The sequence below is a fragment of the Vulpes vulpes genome, chromosome 15, assembly GCF_048418805.1.
Source record: "Vulpes vulpes isolate BD-2025 chromosome 15, VulVul3, whole genome shotgun sequence".
NCBI classification, from domain to species: domain Eukaryota; kingdom Metazoa; phylum Chordata; class Mammalia; order Carnivora; family Canidae; genus Vulpes; species Vulpes vulpes.
This window is the reverse complement of record NC_132794.1, coordinates 85,256,208-85,277,972: the sequence shown is the minus strand read 5'-3', so window position 1 is coordinate 85,277,972 and position 21,765 is coordinate 85,256,208. Positions and strand designations below refer to the sequence as shown.

Sequence of the window (21,765 nt, the reverse complement as noted above, 5' to 3'; positions counted from 1 at the left end):
GAGTCCAGCTCTTTCTGCCCACAAGCCCTGTCACTGCACTTTATTAAAATCACCTTTTTATTTTTGCACCAAAGATGTTTCAAGAATCCTTTCTTGGCCATCTGCTTCAAACCCTAACATCTTTTCCTACATCGTCATGACATTAGCATTCCCATTTGAAGATGACATTTCTGTCATCTGATAAACTCATCATTGATCTTAAACATCTTAACAATGGTTTTCTGAAGATAACTATGTTAAGCCCAACAGAGACCCCAGCAATAGTAGAAGTTTCATCAGAAAAACAGCACTATATGGGGACATTTGAGGCACAGTCAGTCTTGGAATACCCGTCAAATCACACCATTCATCTGGCCAGCTTTGCTTTCATGTGGGCCTTCCTTAAATCCGGAAGGGAGGCTGGAGGGAGATCTGCAAAATCTCATTAAGTAGAGAGGAATATTGAACTCAGAGAGGTTAAGCAAGTTGCCCAAGTCTCATAGCTGATGTGTAATGTTAGGACTAAAATTGTTTTCTCTCCTAACCGTGATCCAACTGGTTCTGGCTTTCATGTTTCTAAAATCTCATTATTCTACAGAGGTACTCTAGCCACATACTAGTGTGGATGAGGAAGCCTAGCCCCAATTCCTACTTCAACTAGACCAGTCAACTCCTCCTGAAATTATTCATAAGATCTTGTTTTGGGGGTGGAGATATCTGAAAAGCACTAATCAATTTATTTGGAAAAGCAAATTTCCTGTTTGCATTTATTTATGGTTTTGTCATGTGAGATTAAGCTCAGCCTGACTCCTGTTACTTTACAAGGAGCAGAAACAGATTTCTTCTCACCTTTTGCAATCATGTTTCCTTCTTCCTGCTTTTTCACCTCCTCTTCAAGCACCTTCATCTTTGCATCATACTCATCAGCTAGGGATTTCCATTCTACTCTGTTGTTCTGAAGACCATTCAGCATTGGTGTGATTTCTTTATGAAACCGTGAGAACTCCTAGAGAGAATTTTAGGTCAGAAATGGTTTAAATCATATAGTTGATTTTCAGTACGTTTCATATGCAGAGAAGGAGCTGTAAGGAATTGTTACAGTGCTAGGATGAGCTTAACTTAGTGCCATGGAAACAGGGAGGACAGGTGCTGTTTTCCAAGTAAGTCTGGTCTGTACAATGTGCTCATGTCTGAGTTCTCCTAGTTTTTCTTCCACCTCAGAATGAGATTAGGGTAATTCCTCAAGCTAGTTTGTAGAAACAAGGTTACCACTCATGGCTTTTCATATCAGTGACTTGATTTTGGTAACAGTTTGAAAGAAAAATCCTCATCCTCAAATGATTATATATAATCATTCTTTTGTTTTGTTTTGTTTTGTTTTTTTTGTTTTTTTTTTTACTTACCTTATATACAAAAGTACAAACAAAATCAATAAATCCAACTTGAAGTTTAGGTAGTTCATCTCTTTTGTTTCTGTCCATCATAGGCTAGAAAGAGAAATAAATTCTTTAAGGATAGTTTTTTAAGACTCAGAAAAAGAGACTATTTGTATTGATAATTTGTAATAAATAGTGCATTTTTATGTCAAGGTCTTTACAATAGGCTGTTGTTGCAGCACAGTCCTCTCCAGATCTCCTTGTTCCCAAAATTCATTTGCAACCAAAAGTGCCACCTGCAAATAAGAATAGGATTTGGTTCATGAAAGTGACTTATTAATAGAGAATTTGTATTTTACCATTATGAGTGACATTTAGGGATACCGTTTATATTAATGCTTGAGGTGTTGTCACACCATATACTCTATGGTTTTAGAAAGATGGTGTCTAGGTGGCTCAGTCAGTTAAGCCTCTGATTCTCGATTTTGGCTCAGGTCGTGATTTCAGATTCATGGGATCAAGCCCCGTGTTGTGCTTCATGCTCAGTAGGGAGTCTGCTTGAGATTCTCTCTCTCTCTCTCTCCTTCCGCCCCTTCCTCTGTTCTCTCTCTCTCTCTCAAATAAATAAATCTTAAAAATAAACAAATAAAAATATATCACCTACAGATTATATCTAAATGGGAAAGGGAAATTTCTCTTGCCACTTCAGCATTCTAGGCCCATTCTGGGAGTACCTATCTCCTATTTGTATTGCCACGACCTCTCAACAATGAAAAGGGGAGATTGGAGGATGTTTAATTCTGTTACATTTTGCTTCAAGCTCTGAAGCTTCCCACACATCCTCCTCTTGTGCTGCTTATCTGTTAGCATCTAGCATATTACCTGCATGCACACACACATGCACACAGATTAGAACACAGCTTTACTTGATTATAGTGTAAGGATATTTGAAGGTAAATTTATATAGCTTTAAAAAACCCAATATCTATCAAATTTACTGAGCACCCACTAACTGCCTCATACTGGCATGAAGCAATCTTCCCAGGAAGAATAAGATGTGATTTTTTCCCTTTAAGATGCTTCCAGTCTAGTAGAGATGGTTATATAAACTATGTGGATAAAGTGCTGGAACAGTAGTAGAATGAAGTGAGGTGGATCAAGGAGCTTGTGAAAAAGGAGCTTGCATTTATGTTGTATCAAGGATGGATAGTAGTTTTTCAGATAAAGAGGAGGGGGAGACTACCTGCAGAGATAAAATTGAATGTCCAGAGCTTGGAATGTGAAGTGGTGAACAGGAGAGTGACAGGAAATAATCTGGTGAGTGTGCATTAAGAACAGGTAGTGACGGGCCATGTAAGCTTTGCTAGGAAGTTTGATTCTCTAGACCAGGGATTCTTATTCCTGCAGTCCTAATGTTCTAAAGTGCGCTAGCAGGCCAAACAGGTAGGGGTCAAGAGAGATAATAAGCTAAAGTAACTTTGCTTTTTTCTTTTATATAAAGTGATCTTTGTATACAACTCTTTGTGGAGGATGGACCTTACTTCTTTTTTGAAAGAAAGCTTGAAAACCTCTGGCTGTGGGGAGTTTAGAAGGCTTTTAAGCAGAGGAGTGGCTGAGCAAAGCTCTATTTATAAACAATCCCAGCAGCAGCTCAGAGGAGGGCTGGGTAGCTAAGGATGAGGGAGGATCACTTAGGAGGACCCCTGCCACCCTAGTGCTGATGAAGAAGGGTGGGAGTCTGACCTGAGGCTATAGCAAGTGTGACGACAGGAATGGGGAGATGAACTTCATGCAAAGCCCCAGGTTTCCTGCCTGGGCAATTGTGCAGATAAAGAATAAAGGAGGAAGAATAGGCATATCAGGGTGGAAAGAGCACAAGTATTTGGTTTGAAATTTGATGGTTCCAATTATTCCATCTTTCCAAATACAACCCACAGTTATAGTTGAACCCAGTGAATTCTGTCTCTTTTCTAAGTTGGGTTTTTCCTAGAATTCACTGAGGGAAAAGGAGAAGCTTCTTTCATCCAGTTAGCAAGAAATCAAGTAGTAAACTAGTAGCTCCTGACTCTCACAACCCAAGGCAAAGAATTGGAGAAGACACCTGTAAACATGAACTTACTATAGACAGTGTCTTTTAATGATTGACAGCAGGGTTGTAGGAGCAAAACCACCCTTGATAGAGGAAAGCACTAATGATTCATCTTTGTTTTATGCTGATTTATCTTCTAATAATTTTATATAAACTTTTTGCAGCATATTCAATGGTAAATAATTCCTTGCAGAAAGCATTTTCTTTCTAAGGTCCCTTCTCTTTGCCTTGTTCTGGGGCCTAACCAAATGACCTATTGTCTTACTGACATTTTGAGCTCTTGAAAGCCATTTGCCTTTCTTCATTAGCAGAAATCCAACAGGGAACATTTTATTTTTGTCTTAACTTCTCAAGTTTCTTTTTTCTTTTTAAATTATAAATTCATTGTTTGTTCTACAATAATGAAAGATAATTGCTTACAAAATATATAGTCACATAATTGCTAGCTATAACAAAATTCCGAGATTGCCAGAATCTTCATGTTTGCTCTTATATGGGACCTAGATAGTACCTGTGCATGTGACAGAAAAGGAAACATAACTGTACTCGCCTGACTTTGTACCTCCCAGGGTTTGGTTATAGCTGACAAGTCACATGCAGTCATCATCATTGCCCTTGGGAGAAAACAACAATTGTTAAGAAGAAAGATACACAAAATAAGGGGTATTTTTTTTTTCCAAAAGAGGAATAAAATTCTGACTACTTACATGATAACCTCTTTTTTGGTTGGATCAATGGTTACATATTTGATGGCCTCTTCTTCCGTTTCCATTTTTTCACAAGCATCAACAATTTTTTGAAACATAGTTCTCTTCCTAAAAAAGATATAGCTGTGCAACGGTTTAAGCATATAAGACCAGAGATAAAAAGTATCTTTAATATGTGCTTTTCAGATTTCATGTTCCCACTTTGCATCAGATATCCACATAGTGGATCTAAGGGGTCAGGGGATAAGAGAATAGGGAGTGGCTGTTAAACTTGAAAAAGCACAAGCCACAAAAGGAAAAAAAATCCCTAAGTTTGAATACATCGAAACTAAAAATAACATGTGACAAAGGAGATCATAACATAAACATAAAGGCCACAGGCTGTGATGAGATATAATGCATAAAACCAGCAAAGAATTAGAACCTAAAATACATGAGAAGATGCTCAACCTCACTGGCAAAAAAGAAAATACAAATTTGAACATCAATAAGATACCATCTCACACTCAAATTAACAAGATAAACAAGTGTCCCCAGATAAAGGGTAGTCCAGATACGGGATAATAGGAACTCCTGCACACCGCTGGTGGGAATTTAAGTTGGGGAAACTACTCAGGAGTGCAGTTTTGCAATGTAGTATAAGACTGAAGATTTGCAAGCCCTAAAGCAATCCCATGTCTAGCTACGTATGTTAGAGAATCTCTCACATGCATACAAGGATATACAATACAACATTGTCAATGAAAATGAAAAGTTGGAAACGATCTAAATGTCCATTCATAGAAGAACCACTGAATTCATTATGGCATATTCATACAGTTGAATATACAGTTAATAAAACTAATGAACTGGATCTTCATTTACCACCAAAGTAAATCTTTAAAACTTAATGTTACATGAAAAAGTAAGTTGCAGAAAAATACGTACAGTATGATACTATTTATGGAAAATTTGAAAACACATTTAACAACATAAAAACATGGATGGAAAGAACAAGTATATATCAGAATAATGGTATCTGGGGCAGCCCAGGTGGCTCAGTGGTTTAGCGCCGCCTTCAGCCCAGGGCCTGATCCTGGAGACTCGGGATCGAGTCCCACGTCAGGCGCCCTGCATGGAGCCTTCTTCTCCCTCTGCCTGTGTCTGTTCCTCTCTCTCTCTCTCTCTCTCTCTGTGTGTGTATCTCTCATGAATAAATAAAATCTTTAAAAAAAAAAAAGAATTGTATCTGTGAGGGAGAAGGGAGGGTCTTTTCTTGGAGTGTGATGGGATGCCTCAATTGCATTACTTTTTTTCCATTAAAAAAAAATGATCTCAGATGGGTGTGGCAAAATCTTAGCATTTGTTGAATCTGGATTATGGATATTTGGGTATTGATACTACAATCTAAGTCATTAAATAGCTGGATATTATAACTAATTCACCGTGTTCTAATCCATTTTCACCAAGAACTTTATAATTCACTGACAAGAAATGGGCAAAAGCTTGGAGTGTCTGGTTTCTTTGATTATTATTATTATTATAAATAGGCTAGTGCTCTGCTGTATGTAATTCAGAATTATGTGAGTTTGGTTAATATGCATCAGTATCACCAAGATTTTTTAGCTTCCAGACTCCAGCAGAATCAAATGTCTGATCCTGCAACTCTAAATACCAGACTCTGAACCATGATGAATCCATCGCAACAAAAATCACCTCATAAGGCTGTGTGGCATCACTCCTCTGGCAATCCACCAACCTTGCTGTACATTCTTCAATTCAAACTTCTTCAGGTAACCAACTAATTGACGTTAGGGGGTTTGTTTTCTAAAATATATTTTCAGATGCCTAGTAAACTAACTATCAGATACCTTGAGGGTATTCTACTGATAATCCAAAAGTAAAGTGGATAAATGTATGTGTGAAGAAATGCCTTTTAACCGGAATGCAATGGGTCTTTTTTTTTTTTTTTTTTTTTTTTTGCAATGGGTCTTTTATGTAAGGCAGAAGCACACAGAATATAAGGGAATTCTGCTCTGTACTTACTTGAAATATAAAGCCAGGTCAGTTGCTATTATTGCAACTTCAAACAAATGAATGACTGTTTCAAACTGGCGTTTATTTAGGTTCTGGAAGATATTTAAACTCTGTAAGATAAAAATTCACATAAATGGGACTATTTTTAAAAAGTCACAATGAAGCGCAATCATTAATTTGCCTTTGATTCAACAAACAAACCAAATCACGCTTAAGGAAATAAAGATAATTAGCATAAAAGAAAAACTAGGTCTTTCAGTCACTTTTTTCATTTCAGCTTTCTCTCTTGAATTAAGTTACCCCTCTACTATACTTTGAGTAAGGTAATTTAAACTATAAAAATAGTATTAGCAGGGACACCCTAGTGGCTCAGCGGTTTAGTGTTGCCTTCAGCCCAGGGTGTGATCCCTGGAGACCAGGGATCGAGTTCCTCAATGGGCTCCCTGCATGGGGCCTGCTTCTCCCTCTGCCTGTGTCTTTGCCACTCTCTCTCTCTCTCTCTCTCTGTCTCTCATGAATAAATAAATTTTAAAAAAACTTAAAAAAAATAGTATTAGCAGACATTCATGTAAACAGTGTATAAGTTTGGGTAGTAAATAAAAGTGTTTTCTCTAGGATCATTTATAAATATAACAATAGATTTAAATTTTGCTTGTATTAATTAAGGAGCTTTAATAAAGCATATCTGGTACATCCAATTATTAGATATACTAATTATACACCAGATAATTTTATTTTTTAATTTTTTTAAGATTGTATTTATTTATTCATGAGAGAGAGAGAGAGAGAGAGGCAGAGACACAGGCAGAAGGAGAAGCAGGCTCCATGCAGGGAGCCCTACGTGGGACTCGATCCCCCGACCCCAGGATCACACCCTGGGCTGAAGGTGGTGCTAAACCGCTGAGCCACCAGGGCTGCCCTACACCAGATAATTTTAGAGTAATCATAGAAATTATTGGAAAACTTTCAGAAACTGCAGATTACATTAGCACTCATGTATGTATAGGGAAAAATAATGAAATCCTCTTAAGTTGTTCTTAAAATGTTTTCTTGCAATTATATTTCACAAAGACTTAACTACACCTTTCTTCAAAGAGTTTCCCACTAATAATCTATTCATATATATAGATCAGCTTCATAGTGTTCAAGAAAATGACAATAAATTTGGGAATGGTGTTTAAAAGCTCTCATACTCAGGCAGCCCCTTTGGCCCAGGGTGTGATCCTGGAGACCTGGGATCAAGTCCCATGTCGGGTGCCCTGCATGGAGCCTGCTTGTGTCTCTGTCTCTCTCTCTCCCTGTGTCTGTCATGAGTAAATAAATAAGATCTTAAAAAAAAAAAAAAACCTCTCATATTCTAATATGTGTTATTTTGGTGATTACATTATTTTAAACAACAAACTACACCTAGTTAATAGTACTGTAACAATATGTATCATTTTGCAAAAGGTCTCATATTCCAAATAGATCATTACAGGCATATAGGCTGAAGGACAGATATATAGTGGTTTTGCCAAATGAAGTTGACATTTATGAAATACATATACATACCTGAATCACATTCTTATCTTTTTCTCACTCATTTTCACTTTCATCTAAGAACATGAACAAGTCTCCTAATTGGAAAACCCTCTCTTAATTCTATATTTTTATCTTCACTTTTCTTTCATATCTAAGGATCTTAAAAGAAGAGCTTCTAAGTGGTTTCTTTTTAACCTATGGATATAGATTCATATAAGAGAGGCTGCTTCTGTTTTATATTAGTTGCTAGAAAACCCTCGACCAAATTTGGGGCCAATAGTCTTATACCTCTCACTGTGCACATTTGGGGGCTTTACTATGTATGCTTCATCTTAGTTTTATTTTCCCAGCAGTCCTATTTTCTTTTTCTTTAATTTTTTTTTTTTTTTTTGGTATTTTTGGAAGCTCCAATAAAACTTTTTGGGGACAACTTGAGGAATAAAAATATATACACACATGCTCTTTTTTTTTTTTTTTTTTTTTTTTTTTTTTTTTTTTAGTAAGCTAAGGCAGAACCAGTGATTAGAGCAGGAAAAAATTAATACAAGATGATCAACACCAAAGTATCCAGATGCTGCTGCTAAAATATGAAGAATTAAGTACCAGATGAACATCTATGCAGAAAAAGCAAATCACATATAAGAAAAAAAGACTGGCTACATACTGCTATTCAGTGCAATACTTCCATGCCAAAAGACAGTGAAGTGATGTCTTCTATTTTCTGAGAAAAAGCAAGACCTTTATATCCCTCCAAACTGATCTTTAAAAACAAATGTAACAAACAGGTATTCTTAAGCATGTACTTAGATTAGCCTCTCTTGGAAAAATTTGACAGAAATCTAGCCAATCAAGATCATCACATCAATCAAGATATGAGTTAATAAAACACACAGGAATGGAGAAGCCATCATAAAAGGATTGATTGTAAGTATTGAGCCCATTTAAAAGTAGAAGAATAAACAATTGTGTTGGAGCTAGAGAGTATTATTCTAAGCGCAATATGTCAAAGAAAAATACCATATGATCTCAGTCATATGTGAAATTTAAGAAGCAAAACAAACGACTGTGGGGGGAAAAAGAAGCAAACCATGAGACACTCTTAACTACAGGGAGCAAAGTGATGGCTCCTGGAGGTGCAAGGGGTGGGGGCATGGGGGAAGTAGGGGATGGGGAATGCACTTGTCCTAATGAGCACCTGAGTTGTATGTAAGTGTTGAATCACTAAATTATACATCTGAGCTGAATATTTTGCTGTTTGTGAACTAACTTGAATTTAAATAAAAACTTTTTTAAAAAGGATAAATAATTGTGGAAATTATTGAGCAACGTGTAAATTTCATAAATACCAATAAAAAATATCAATGATAATAAACAACTTACAAAACAGAGGCAAAGATGTGGAAGGAGTAGAAGTATTTTAATTGCTTAACGTTTCATAGCAGTGAGTTAATAGAATGCTGTTAATACATATTGTCTAAAAATATCAAACATCTAAATGCTGAGCTATAGTTTTTCACAATTTTTCACAGTCATTTGTTCATTTTAGATGACTAAGAGTTAGTATCTCAAAAAATGAAATCTTGCCATTTGCAATGATGTGGAGGGAAATAGAAGGTATTATGCTAGGTGAAATAAATCAATCAGAGAAACACAATTATGATCTCACTCATGTGTGGAATTTAAGAAACAAAACAGAGGATCGGGGCAGCCCCGGTGGCGCCGCGGTTTAGCGCCGCCTGCAGCCCAGGGCCTGATCCTGGAGACCCGGGACTGAGTCCCACATCAGGCTTCCTGCTTGGAGCCTGCTTCTCCCTCTGCCTGTGTCCCTCTCTCTCTCTCTGCATCTCTATGAATAAATAAATAAAATCTTTAAGAAAAAAAAAGGGGGGGATCCCTGGGTGGCTCAGCGGTTTAGCGCCTGCCTTCGGCCCAGGGTGCTATCCTGGAGTCCCCAGATCGAGTCCCGCGTCGGGCTCCTGACATGGAACCTGCTTCTCCTTCCTCCTGTGTCTCTGCCTCTCTCTCTCTCTCTCTCTCTCTCTCTCTCTCTCTCTCTTTATGTCTATCATAAATAAATAAATCTTAAAAAAAAAAAAAAAAAAAACAGAGGAATCTAGGGGAAGAGAGGGAAAAATAAAACAAGATGAAATCCGAGAGGGAGACAAACCATAAGAGGCTCTCAATCTTAGAAAACAAACTAAGGGTCGATGGAGGAGAAGGGGGTGGAGAGAGTGGGGTAACTGGGTGATGGACATTAAGGAGGGCACGTGATGTGATGATCACTGGGTGTTATATGAGACTGATGAATCACTGACCTCTGCCTCTGAAACTAACAATACATTATATGTTAATTTATTGAATTTAGATAAAAAGTTTTAAAAAGAGCTAGTATCTCTTGTTTAAAGACACAGTGTCTAAAGTTCTGGAATTCTTTCTAGTCCCAAAATGTTTCTTCCATTGAATTCAAACAGAATTACATAAAGATAAATGGAAAACTAGTCAACAATGAAAAGGAATGAATCACTGATATATACAATGCAGACACATCTCAAAATTATTGCTTTGTGTGAAAGAAGCCAGCACAAAAGAGTACTTGTATAATTGCATTTATATAAAATCTACAAAAATCTAAACTAATTTATAGTGACTAAAAGCATTTCAATGGTTATTTAGGGCTGGGAGCAGAGAGATGAATGCACTGCAAAGGGGCATGAAGAATGGTTTGGGGGGATTAAAAATGTTCTATATCTTGATTGTGGTGGTGGTTTCCTAGGTGTAAAAATTGTAAAACTTATAGAATTGTACACATTGAAGGGATGCAGTTTATTGTACACATATTATACTTCAATAAAGCTGATTTTAAAAACATGAACTCTGACTTAAAAAGCTTGGATAGTATGATCCCATTTTTCTAAAATTGTTTCTATCCCACCTGTCTAGTCATAGGGTGGCTGCAAAGAAGTTCATCAGATGTTAGTGAAGTAGCTATTTTTGAGTGATAGGATTTGAAATAATTTTGTAAATTTGTTTTTGAAATTTTCCCTATGGTTGAGTTTTTATATTGGCAAGTATAATTTTTACAACCACTATGAAGTCATTAATTTTAAAAACATGTACATTTGTAATATTCCATTTGTTTTCCTGAGGATTGTGCTGAAAACCTGAGGTGGGTGGGACAGGTGTGCCAGAGTGAGAGAGGAGGCCTATTTCCCAGCTCATTTCAGCAGAACCCCCACCTGCTCAGCTGGTTTCACTAATCCACAGCGAGGGTCTCTGTTCTCTCCTATTATAAAAATGGCAGTAAACATATAAATTCCCAAAATAGGCAGGAATGACTCCAGTTCATCCTGGGTAGGGCTTTCAGGTGAGGTAAGGCAGGAGAAAGTACAGGTTGTTCTAGTCTTCTGCATGGTACTGGTGACACCCTACAAAGAGATTGCTAACGTCTTCATGGCTGCTGTGACCATACACAGGATATTTCATTGCTTCTTCACTCATTTGTATAAGATGGGGTTGGTGTGGTAAAGCATACATAGAATTATCATGAATTCTATAAAGAAGTGTTTTGAATGGTAACAGGGTTAAGCTGGAGCAGTATATTTTGTTGTTTCTACAATACTATTATGACATTAAAATTTATACTCTTACAAATTTGACTAGCCGGTTTTCCACCTGTTCACTCAGGTGAAAGAGTGGACTTCTGAATGGTTACAGGTAGTTCTTAATTCTCAGAACGGTGGATCCCACTCTACTAGGATACAAGGACATTTTAATTCAAAGCCTCATGGTAAACAAAATGTCTGAGTAATGACCACAAAATGTCAAGATTATTATATAAATCATGAGGATTTCCCTTACTGAAATGCTTTTAATGCAAATATTTTCTTTATACAAAAAAGTAAATAAAAGAACATTGTCTCCCAAGAGTGTACAAAGAACATCTGAAGGCTGAAAATTTCATTTTTTTAAGCGTTCCATTTCCCTGCTCATAAAAAACTCTGTGATTACATTGCTTAGCGACTCTTATTTACAGGCTTTGAAAGTCTTCAACTAGCAGGTTGGATAGCATTGTAGACGGGTCCTTGCCAAGGTGGTATGGATTACTGAGATGCAGTATGACTTTTTAGAAAGAATAATAAGCCTTTATATAACCATCAAAACCAGTTTTAGACTCCAGAGTAAATAACATTAAAAAATTAAGATGGAAAACCACTAGTCTATTATAAACCTTTAAATTCCAGAAAGGAAAACCATATGAGATACAAGGATTACCCGCACCCCCATCCCCATCATGTTAAGCATTTAAACACTTGGTTGAAGTTCTTAAAATATATTTTGCTTTAGTAGGTATATGTAAAATTAAATAATAAATTATATTCAATAGTACCTGCTTAGGATGTCACATAATCAGTGACACTACTGATTATGTAAGTAGAGAAAATTCTTACTCAAAAATATAAGATTGTCCCAACAAAGACTCATAACAAATTAGTAATAACAGTTTACTCTTATCTTCCTGAATTACTTTCAACTCCACTCCTTTAAATTGTCATAGAACAAATAATATCATTATTTTTATGTTATAAACCCATAGACGTTCTGGCTGTACACCAGAATTATCATTCTTAACAAAAATACAAATTCCTGGCCAGAATCCCAGAAAGCCCCATCAGTAAGTGCAAAATGAAGCCCGGGATCTGTTTTTAACAGCCTGTGCACCCGAGGCCCGCAAATTCTCATGCACTTGGTCGTGGCATCAATCACGGGCTATTAAAAACACTCAAATGGGGGATCCCTGGGTGGTGCAGCGGTTTGGCGCCTGCCTTTGGCCCAGGGCGTGATCCTGGAGACCCAGCATCGAATCCCACATCGGGCTCCCGGTGCATGGAGCCTGCTTCTCCTGTGTCTCTGCCTCTGCCTCTCTCTCTCTCTCTGTGTGACTATCATAAATAAAATAAAATAAAAAAATAAAAACGCTCAAGTGTTGTTTTTCTCTTTTTCCATATTTCTGCCTGGTCACTCTGCCTTACTTTCCCCTCTTGGCTTTACATTACTTGGGAGAATTTAGTGTTATCTCTAGACCTGGACATATTTCCGTATGTTCCTTCCTTGAGCCTTTTATAAAAGATTGTTACAGAAGCTGAGAAAAGCTCCACTCCCCAGAGGGCTTATTTCTCCAACTGAGCACGTGTGATTCTAAACAAGCTCTCTGCTATGACAAAAGTGTTTCCCTCCATCCAATAATGACTCATTTTAATCAGTTTTGGTTTGGAATTTTCTCAAGATATTTTTTTAAGTATAACTGAATTATGTATCCACAACTTTTCCACAAGCTATATACCCCTAAAATAAAACTGATAAAAGACAGAAGAATGACGGCCTCCTGTGGAATGTTCGTAGTACATGACATGGCTAAATCAAAGTGAATTCAAGACCAAGCTCAAGCCACTTCCTGCACAAAACCGTCCCTGATCCCACCTCTCTGCTCCCCTATGCCATGTGCACTCCTGAACGTGTCATCTCCTTCTAGAATCTTAGAGCATTGCCAGTGCATCTCTGATGGCAGCTATTTCTGTCTTATATCTTGATTTCACGCTTCCCTCCACTACCAAAGCTTGACTTCCTCAAAGATACAGACAAAGCCTCACAGTGCATGCCCCACGAGTAAGAAAATCATTGGCTATGTAGCCTCCTCTCCCCTCTCCATTTATATATACCTGAGGATGCGCAGAGCCCTCTCACATCCACCATAAGCTTTTTATTTTTTCTCCATGGACTCACAGAGATTTTGTGACTTTCCATGGCTCTTTCTATCTCAGCAACTTCCAACCTGGCTGTTCAAAACTGTAGTAAAATAGCCATTTCTAGCAATTGATTTCAATAAGGGTATGGACTGCCAACTCTTTGAGCCATTACTCAAGGCCATCCTCTTTCTAAGCATTTCCTGTGGGTTGGTGCTTTGATCCAGAGCCTCTAAGCTGCCCTGGAGAAAAGCTCATGTACCTCATCTTGCAGTAGAGTCTTACTGTACTCCAAGTGGTGCCTCTCCAAAATGGAAGATCCATGAAGCTTTGCTAATGGAGACGTGGATCTAGGAGGAAGAGGATATGTCATAATTTTAGCTGCTTAAAGATTACCCATGAGTCCATACAGTATAGAGTCTTTATTCTCTGAGGATGTTTTCCATTTCTTCCTTCTCCCTCTCCTCTAATGCCTGTGAAATGTTGAAAGTAACATATTGGGACTGATTTTTTAGATTTAGAACAAGAGAATATGCTCTTTAAAAAATTCTTTAAAAAACCTAATTTGTTGAATGCATAAAATGACTGAATTATTTAAATGAGGAAGTTTGGTTCATCCTCTGCATCTTTAAGTTTAAAATCTTTAGGCTCCCTGGAGCTGCTGGCACTGGCCTGTGCTGTGACTCCCAGAACATGTAACAAACCAGTTGAAGGCCCACAGATCATTTGCATGGAAAATGTTTATTAAGAATTTCCAGGAACCAGGACACCTGGGTGGCTCAGCAGTTGAGTGTCTGCCTTTGGCTCAGGGCGTGATCCCGGTCCGGGGATTGAGTCCCGCATTGGGCTCCCTATGAGGAGCCTGCTTCTCCCGCTGCCTATGTCTCTGCCTCTCTCTCTGTGTCTCATGAGTAAATAAATAAAATCTTAAAAAAAAAAAAATTGAGGAACCAAAATAAGGATGATTATAAAGTGATTATTTCTTTCCTCCTCCAAGGCAGGGACATAAATTTTAGGTTAAACTTCCCATTTGTTAATGGTTAGGTTGCAGCTTTCTGTAAGTGGGGGCCTCAGTCTTTGGTGCCCTGTCTTCCTTTAAGTCTTTCTGTTTGAGGAAGCCCTAGAAAATAAAAGGTAGCAGGAGGAAGTGATGATGGGACACCTGGGTGGCTCAGTGGTTGAGCATCTGCCTTCGGCTCAGGGCGTGATCCCAGGGTCCTGGGATGGAGTCCTGCATTGGGTTCCCCATGGGGAGCCTTCTTCTCCCTCTTCCTATGTCTCTGCCTCTGTGTGTCTCTCATGAATAGATAAAATCTTTAATAAAAAAAAAAAGAAAGAAAGAAAGAAAAAAGAGAAAGTGATGGAGGGAGGCTGAGGCCAAAGGCCTACACAGGTCATGTGAAGACTTTGTTATTCTATTCTATTTCATTCCAATGGAGGGGTGAAGGAGAGTGGGAAAAAAAGAAATATGGAGTGAATAAATAGTTTTAAGAAAGGAAGAGATCAGAGATTGTGTGGCAGCCTTAGTAGAGAAGTTTCATCTTATTTCAGAAAGAACAGAACTTTAGGGAGTAGAGGAGATGGTAACAGGTCACTGACAAGTCTGATAAACCAAATGCTCTAGTTAGGGAACAATCCGACTATATCTGAGCAAAATTATAATTGATCATAATTTTAGCACATATTTAAATACCTCCTCTGTGTCAGCACTGGAGATTTAAAAAATTAATTGAAGCTCAATTCCAGTCAGAAAAGAATGGTGTCTTTAATTCCCTTAGGTTTAAAACATCATTTAAGAAAGATTTCTGGGGAGTTAGAAATACACCTAGTCTCAAAATAATACCTCATGGATTACTTATTAATACAAAGGAGAAAATGTACCTTTACATAAAGAGATCTCCTGGATATTGCCCATAAATAATTTTTTTTTCCGTCCATAAATAATTTAACTAAACCTCATAAATAATGGGACAAATTGCTATCACAGGCCTCCTGACGTTCTGAGAAGGGCATCATCCATGAATTCCCACTAAAAATGTTTACCCTGGGGATCTCTGGGTGGCTCAGTGATTTAGCGCCTGCCTTTGGCCCAGGACATGATCCTGGAGTCCGGGGATCGAGTCCTGTATCGGGCTCCCTCCATGGAGCCTCTCTCTCTCTCTCTGTCTCTCATGAATAAATACAATCTTAAAAAAAATATTTACCCTGAATTTGGTAATTAGGAAACTACTGGGAAAATCCACATTGAGGGCTTGCCCACAGAAGAACTGGTCTAGACTAAAAAATAGCAATATTCAGAAAGACATGAAAAGGTTGAGGAGCTATTCCAGATTTAAAGAGATTAAAAATACTTGACAACCAAATGCCAGGGGTGATCCTTAATTAGATCCTGAATCAGAGGGGTAGAAAAGCTATAAAGGTCATTTATTGGGGAAATTGGAATAATTTGAATAAATATTCTATATTGGGACATTGTACTGTACCAGCGTTAAATTTCCTCAGGGTGATCATCATGTTGTGTTTATGTGGGCAAATGCCACCCTTATTCTTAGGAGATACATACTGAAACATTTCAGGGTAAAGTGTCATGATGTCTGCAACTTACTGACAAATGGTTCAATAAGAAAAAAAAGAATTTATATACACACACAGATGCACACACAGATGTATATACATATTTGGAGAGAAAATGAATTTGGCACGATATATTTTTTTAAAGTAAATTTCAGAGATGTTATTTAAAGTCTCAATGGGGGATCATGAGAAAAAAAAATTTTTTAAATCACACCACCCATCAATAATTCTCTATTTTTGAAGTCTGGCAACAGTGAACTTGAAGTATGGAAAACAGCTAGTTTAGACTGTGATACTGTCCAGGCACTCAGGAAGAAAATAACCAAAGGAGAGAAACTCAAATAACAGAGGTTGTGGTGTGACCTGACTAGTCAACCTACCGGTTTTCTTGGTCTTTCCAAGAATGATTTTTGAAAATTATAACTCCAGCACGGGGCAGTGTTGGTAAGAAAGCACTAAGGGGTTCTTTTTAAGGTAGATGAGTAACATTCCAACTTCCTAAGAAATCTGAGGATTGTTTTGGGGGGGTGGTAGGGGGGAACACCATTGCCAGTATTCCCTGGAGAATTTTGAAGTGGTGGAGGAGATGATCAAAGACTGGCTACAACTACATTTTTATCCTAAAGTTTAAGAAGCAGAAAATGACACAGCTTATAAATGACAAAAGAGAAAGATTGACCTTTATCTCTGAACCAATTTAAACTGTTTCAGAGTTCATGAGCATTTACAGAGAAAGTTTAGAAGGAGAACACAATGCCAGGTTGATGTGATGGACCTTCTGTGACAGGGTTGGTGGGAGTGGAAGGCCATGGACCATGTGTGTCTGGATCTCAGCAAGGCAGTTGAACCCAATGAGTGTGTTCAGTTGATGGTCTTCAAGCCTGGGAATAGGTTTCCAGCCCTGGGTCCTGAAATTTTGCCCTTGCTCTTGTTCTGATGCATAATCTTATTAGTGACTTGAGTGAATATCAATGAAAATCATGAATAATTTTCCAATGACAGAAAACTGGGAAAAATAACTAATCCATTGGCTATTGAGAGTGTGACATGGCAATTTCAACTAAGAGTGAAATGAAGAGTCAAGAAGATGAAATGTAATTATAATGAAATCTAAACTACGTCAGGTCCTGTATGGATTATTGTGTTAAACCCCAAGACCTGCACTTAAAGAATGACATAAGAACACTAGACTGGACTCACAGAAGAATAGCAAATAAAATTAGATGCGTGGAAGCTGACATATATGAAATGGTTTAAACAACTGGCTGTGTTCAACCAGGAAGGCGGGAGGGGGAAGTGATCATTCTCTTTAATATGAAGGAATGGACTGTGGTTGAGAAATTAAACATATTCTAGCAGCTTCAGAGAGACCTGAAGAGGACAAACAGATGATACTGGGAGACCAATTTCAGTTCAGTATCATGAAGAACATCCCACCAATAGAATCATCTAAAAGTAGATCTGTGTGCCCTGTGGGCCATTATGGGAGAAACTGGAAGTGAACCTGAGGATGTCAGGAGGAAGGCAGTGAAGGAAAGGCCTGTGTGGATGGGGGAATAAGGTAAATTCTTAAATTCCTCCTACTTTTGTCCCGATAACTGCATTTCTTCTGGGACAAGATGGAAGAGAGTCAAGAGGCAGAAAAACAAGAGGGCTGAAAAACTAAACGAGGAAAGGGAATGAAAGGAACAAAGAAAGCAGAAAACTAACTGGCTGGAAAAGTCAACAAAGGGCACAGGAGAGCTGGAGGTAAGAACAGAAATGTGAAAATGGCCAGGTTTTGAAGGCATTGTCAGAGGGTAGTCTAAGGCTGGGAGATGACAGTGGAAACCAGAAAGAAGGGGGCGAGATCTTATGGAGACAAGAAATCAGACCGAGGGCACAAGGTCCCGCCAGGAAGCAGAGTCATCTGTGTCCCTGTCACTTCATGTCACCCTCCCACAGTGACCTGATTTGTAACCATCCATGTGAGAATAATAATTCTGTTTCATTCAACCTTTCCATGAGCTGCCTTTGCCAGTGTGATGTCTCCATATCTCTGTGGACTCTTGAGCAATTCTTCCAGAATAGGGATGTGAAGAGACTCATCGAGCATCACTAGTGAGGGACAGTGTGCAGAAAGACTGTGTTTGGTCAGGGCGGTGTAGCAGAGCTACTAGAACCAGGATCACCGGTGCTAAGGTGCCTGCAGTGGGGAAGCCTGGACATGGGGCCCAGTCCTTCCAGTTGACAGAAATGGTGGGAGAAGTTCAGCGTGCCCCCCTAGCTGATGGACAGGGGGACCCACTCGGACCCCACATGCCCGGCCAAAGCAGAGACCTCAGAGGTGGTTGCATCCTTCCCAAAAACTGGAAGCCAGATGTCATATCCAATTTGGCAATTGGACTTTGCCTTCTTGAGCTTGTTTCTTCTTCAATGAAAGAGGGAGGCCATAGTAGCTCTCATGTGGGAGGCGATGAGTATCAAGATCTTAGCTGGGCTCAGCACACCATAGGTGCTCAATAAATGTGAGCAGCTTTGGAGTTGACATGGTTCATGCAGTGATCAGATGAGAAGAAGGGAACCCAGCCCCTGTCAGGAGACTGGAGTGCAGGAGTGCAGGATGGCCGACATGGGCTGGAACCTCTGGAGAGGAAGATGTCCCCAGCCCGAAGTCCCGGTGCCAGTCCTCTTTTCAAGACAGAGCCCCATAGGGAGAGTTGCTAAAAGTAAGAAGTCGCTGCTCACAATGTGCTTTTCATTCACTGAGTGGATTTTTCTTGAGCACCCACTAAGGAGTCTCATAGACATGTAATTTCACTTGATTCTCACAACAGTCTTGGAGAGGTGGATATCGTGCCCATTCTATGGTTCACAAACAGAATCTCAAATAGACCAATTGACTTGTCCCAAGCTCCCCCAACCAGGAAGGGGTTGGACCCCACAAACCCAGACTCCCAGACTTGTTCTCTCTAATATGCCTGGTGCCTCTGGAAAGGGGTAGGTGGTGTGTCAGAGGTGAGGATACAGTGTGTCTAAGGCCGACAGAGCAGCTTAAAATCTGTGATCCAGGGGCTTGCCTGGCCACGGCACCGCTGATGAATTTTGAAGAGCGTCAGTGACATCATAATAACACTTCGTATTTATTTACTGCCAAGACGCCACCGTGAGCCGAATGCTTTATACGCATGATCTCACTTAATCTTTACCACGACCTTCCCTGGTAGGTACCGTTATTATACTTTTCACTCTCCAGACGAGGAAGCCGAGGCTTCCGAAGTGTGACGGACCGGAGGGGACGGCAGCGGCGAGGAGAAGACGCCAAGCCAGCCGAGGGAGGGCTCGGGAGGCACAGAGAAACCAGGGGAGGGACGGGGAGAGGGCCCAGGAAGGGGCGCCCACTGGCTTGAGCAGGGGGCAAGGTTCCACCCGCGTGAACACGTGTAAACCAAGGCCGGGCACTTTCATATAGGAATTCCATCCTCCGACCAAGTTGAAGAAAGGAGGAGCGAAGGCCTTTACGAATAAGGCAGGGCACGTCTGGGAATAACCGTAGGGGAAGGGGGCTGCGGGGCTGCGGCTTCCAGGGAGAAAGAGCAGACACTCTCAGAGGGCTGGAGCTCTGGAGGAGCGGGACGTGGCCCTGAGATCCGCAAGCGTGATGAAGAAGAAGAGCTGACAGGGCTAAGGGACAGGACTGGCTCTCTTCTCCCCCGAGGTGCCTTCAGACACGGCCAGTGCACGTCACTTACTTCATCTGATACAAATTATTGGTGCCTCTGTGGTCAATGTCATGGCAAAAAGCAGCAGCGAGCATGGCAAAGGCTTCAAGATCCGTATAGTATTTCTTTAGTCTTCCTGTCTAAAAAATAAAAATAAAAAATATATATTTATATTTATATTTAAATATATATATTTAGATAAATACACCTCTGAGCAAGTGCAATACACCTCTTTGCAACTGCCTGCAAAGGAGAAGATGACCTACCCTGTTTTCAGATCAAGTTGGCTTTACTTCTTGGGTATTGCAGCTCACTACAGGCAACTGCAAACCCCAGCAGGTGCCAGAATTTTCCTTTAAGGAGCTAGGTATATGCATGCCCCACTGATAGTCTAGTCATGTGCCCAGGGATACCCATGCTCCCTGGCATCATCCGCAGGGGTGTTTGGGGTTTATGGATTGTGTCCACAAATTCCAAAACTACTGATCTAAACTGCCGGCCCACATCCACTTCTCGTCCAGCTCACGAGGGAAATGTGCAGGGCTACGACGGTTCACAGCTCCCTGTACCTACCATCAGCAGCGTGAACATGGTCTGCCCCACATTGAACCCGTGCCGCCAGTTGTGGTAAGTGATGGAGCGGTACCCTTTCCTCACGGTGTACATCCACCTGGTGAGAACCTGCCCCCAAAGACGACAACAGCATTCAGACTTTGGAATAGGCTTCTAAAGGTTAGAAGGTCTGTGACAATCTTATCTAAAAAGACAGGTTGGTCTTGTTTACAGGGTTTACACTGATACCTTTACAAAGTTAATAATAGTTGAAAATCCAAACTGAAGTTAATCTTTTGAACCAGGGGAACCATGAGTGAGAACAGCAACAGAATCACACGCTATTTTAGATGAAATGCTCTCTGACCTCCACCGGGACTTTGAACTTCTCCACCACATTTATTTCAAAGAACAGTCGCAGCCCACACTTGATCAGCTCGTGCTCGGAGATGGGGAAGTCGCTGAAGCCGAACTCGTACAGATCCACCGCGCGCGGGTCGGGCAGGTCCTCCTTCTGTGGACACAGGACGGGCTGCTTCAGGTCACCGCCTCTGTCCCCCTGGGCTCGCGGGGCCGCACGGGCGCGAGACCAAGTTACCGCCAAAGGAGGCCGCGAGCCACCCGCCGGGCCTCGGTGCCACGGCCGCGCCGCACCCTCTCCACGGCCCCGCACGATCGCGCCCAGTTCCCCGATGGTGACACCGAGGCCGGTCCGGGCGACGCAATGCAATTCCGAGGCCGGGCCCGGGGGCTGCTTTCCTTCTGCGACGCTAAGTCAAAGATGCCTCGTGGCAGCAGCCCCACCTCCGGTTCAGCACCCCCTTCGCCTCCACCCCCTCAGGAAGCACTCGCTGACAGCAAACCATCCCTTAATTCATCCCTTCGCTCATTCATTCATCCTTAACGAGCGGGTCACCTGTACGCTCGGCCGACGGCGAGCGCCGCAGTGCGGGCCCGGAGCCTGCGGGCCTGGGGGGGTGAGGGTGGGGGGGCCCTCACCCGGCGAGGCCCTCGGGCTGTGCACGCGGCCGGGCGCCCGCCACGGGGCCACTGACACGGCCCGCAAGGAGCTCAGCTCCCTGAAATGGTTGCAAAGTCCAGATCACTGAAAGGTGAGAGCTTAGCACACCCACAGACCATACATGGGGCAGAGCGTGAAGGCAGGGCGGGCTGGAGGGGGATTAAAGGAAGAGAGCTCCTGGAAGGATGTGGATTCAGGGGCCCGGTCAAGGCAGAGGGGAGACAGTCCCATGGGGGCAGAGAAAGCTCCAGGCGGGAGAAGCTAGCAAGAGCTCTGCGGGCCCACGCGCAGCAGCAAATAGGCCGGCCGAAGTCCTTCACACCTGCCAAGGCCACGCGCTGGAGGCTTCCCAGGGCCTAGTTAGTTCACGCTCTTACACAGATTTCAATACCGAATGGTAGCTGGCTGTTTTAAGTGAAATTATGGTTTCTCGTCCCCTGAGCCCCGAGTCTGGGTTGGCCCCTCACACCCATCCTTCTCTCCCCTCC

At 40.9% G+C, this 21,765-nt stretch overlaps 1 protein-coding gene and 1 long non-coding RNA gene across 5 annotated transcripts in view; one reads left to right on the top strand and one right to left on the bottom strand.

Annotated features, from left to right (window-relative positions):
- PDE6C (phosphodiesterase 6C) overlaps positions 1 to 21,765 on the bottom strand; it is a 60,122-nt gene that overhangs the window by 2,944 nt on the left and 35,413 nt on the right. For 2 of the 4 annotated variants that reach the window (XM_072739538.1, XM_072739536.1), the window contains exons 12-21: positions 20,624 to 20,770; positions 20,278 to 20,385; positions 19,735 to 19,844; positions 13,692 to 13,779; positions 6,177 to 6,277; positions 4,152 to 4,274; positions 3,995 to 4,058; positions 1,577 to 1,651; positions 1,383 to 1,466; positions 829 to 985 (exon numbers count right to left, since the gene is read on the bottom strand). In XM_072739538.1, coding sequence (XP_072595639.1) covers positions 829 to 985; positions 1,383 to 1,466; positions 1,577 to 1,651; positions 3,995 to 4,058; positions 4,152 to 4,274; positions 6,177 to 6,277; positions 13,692 to 13,779; positions 19,735 to 19,844; positions 20,278 to 20,385; positions 20,624 to 20,770 — 1,057 coding nt within the window. The remainder of the gene's footprint in view (positions 1 to 828; positions 986 to 1,382; positions 1,467 to 1,576; positions 1,652 to 3,994; positions 4,059 to 4,151; positions 4,275 to 6,176; positions 6,278 to 13,691; positions 13,780 to 19,734; positions 19,845 to 20,277; positions 20,386 to 20,623; positions 20,771 to 21,765) is intronic. The other 2 variants (XM_025990806.2, XM_072739537.1) reach the window with 1 other exon arrangement.
- LOC140595698 (uncharacterized) lies at positions 4,268 to 8,984 on the top strand. The gene is made up of 2 exons (XR_011997513.1): positions 4,268 to 5,923; positions 8,189 to 8,984. It is a non-coding gene; the product is annotated as an uncharacterized lncRNA (long non-coding RNA).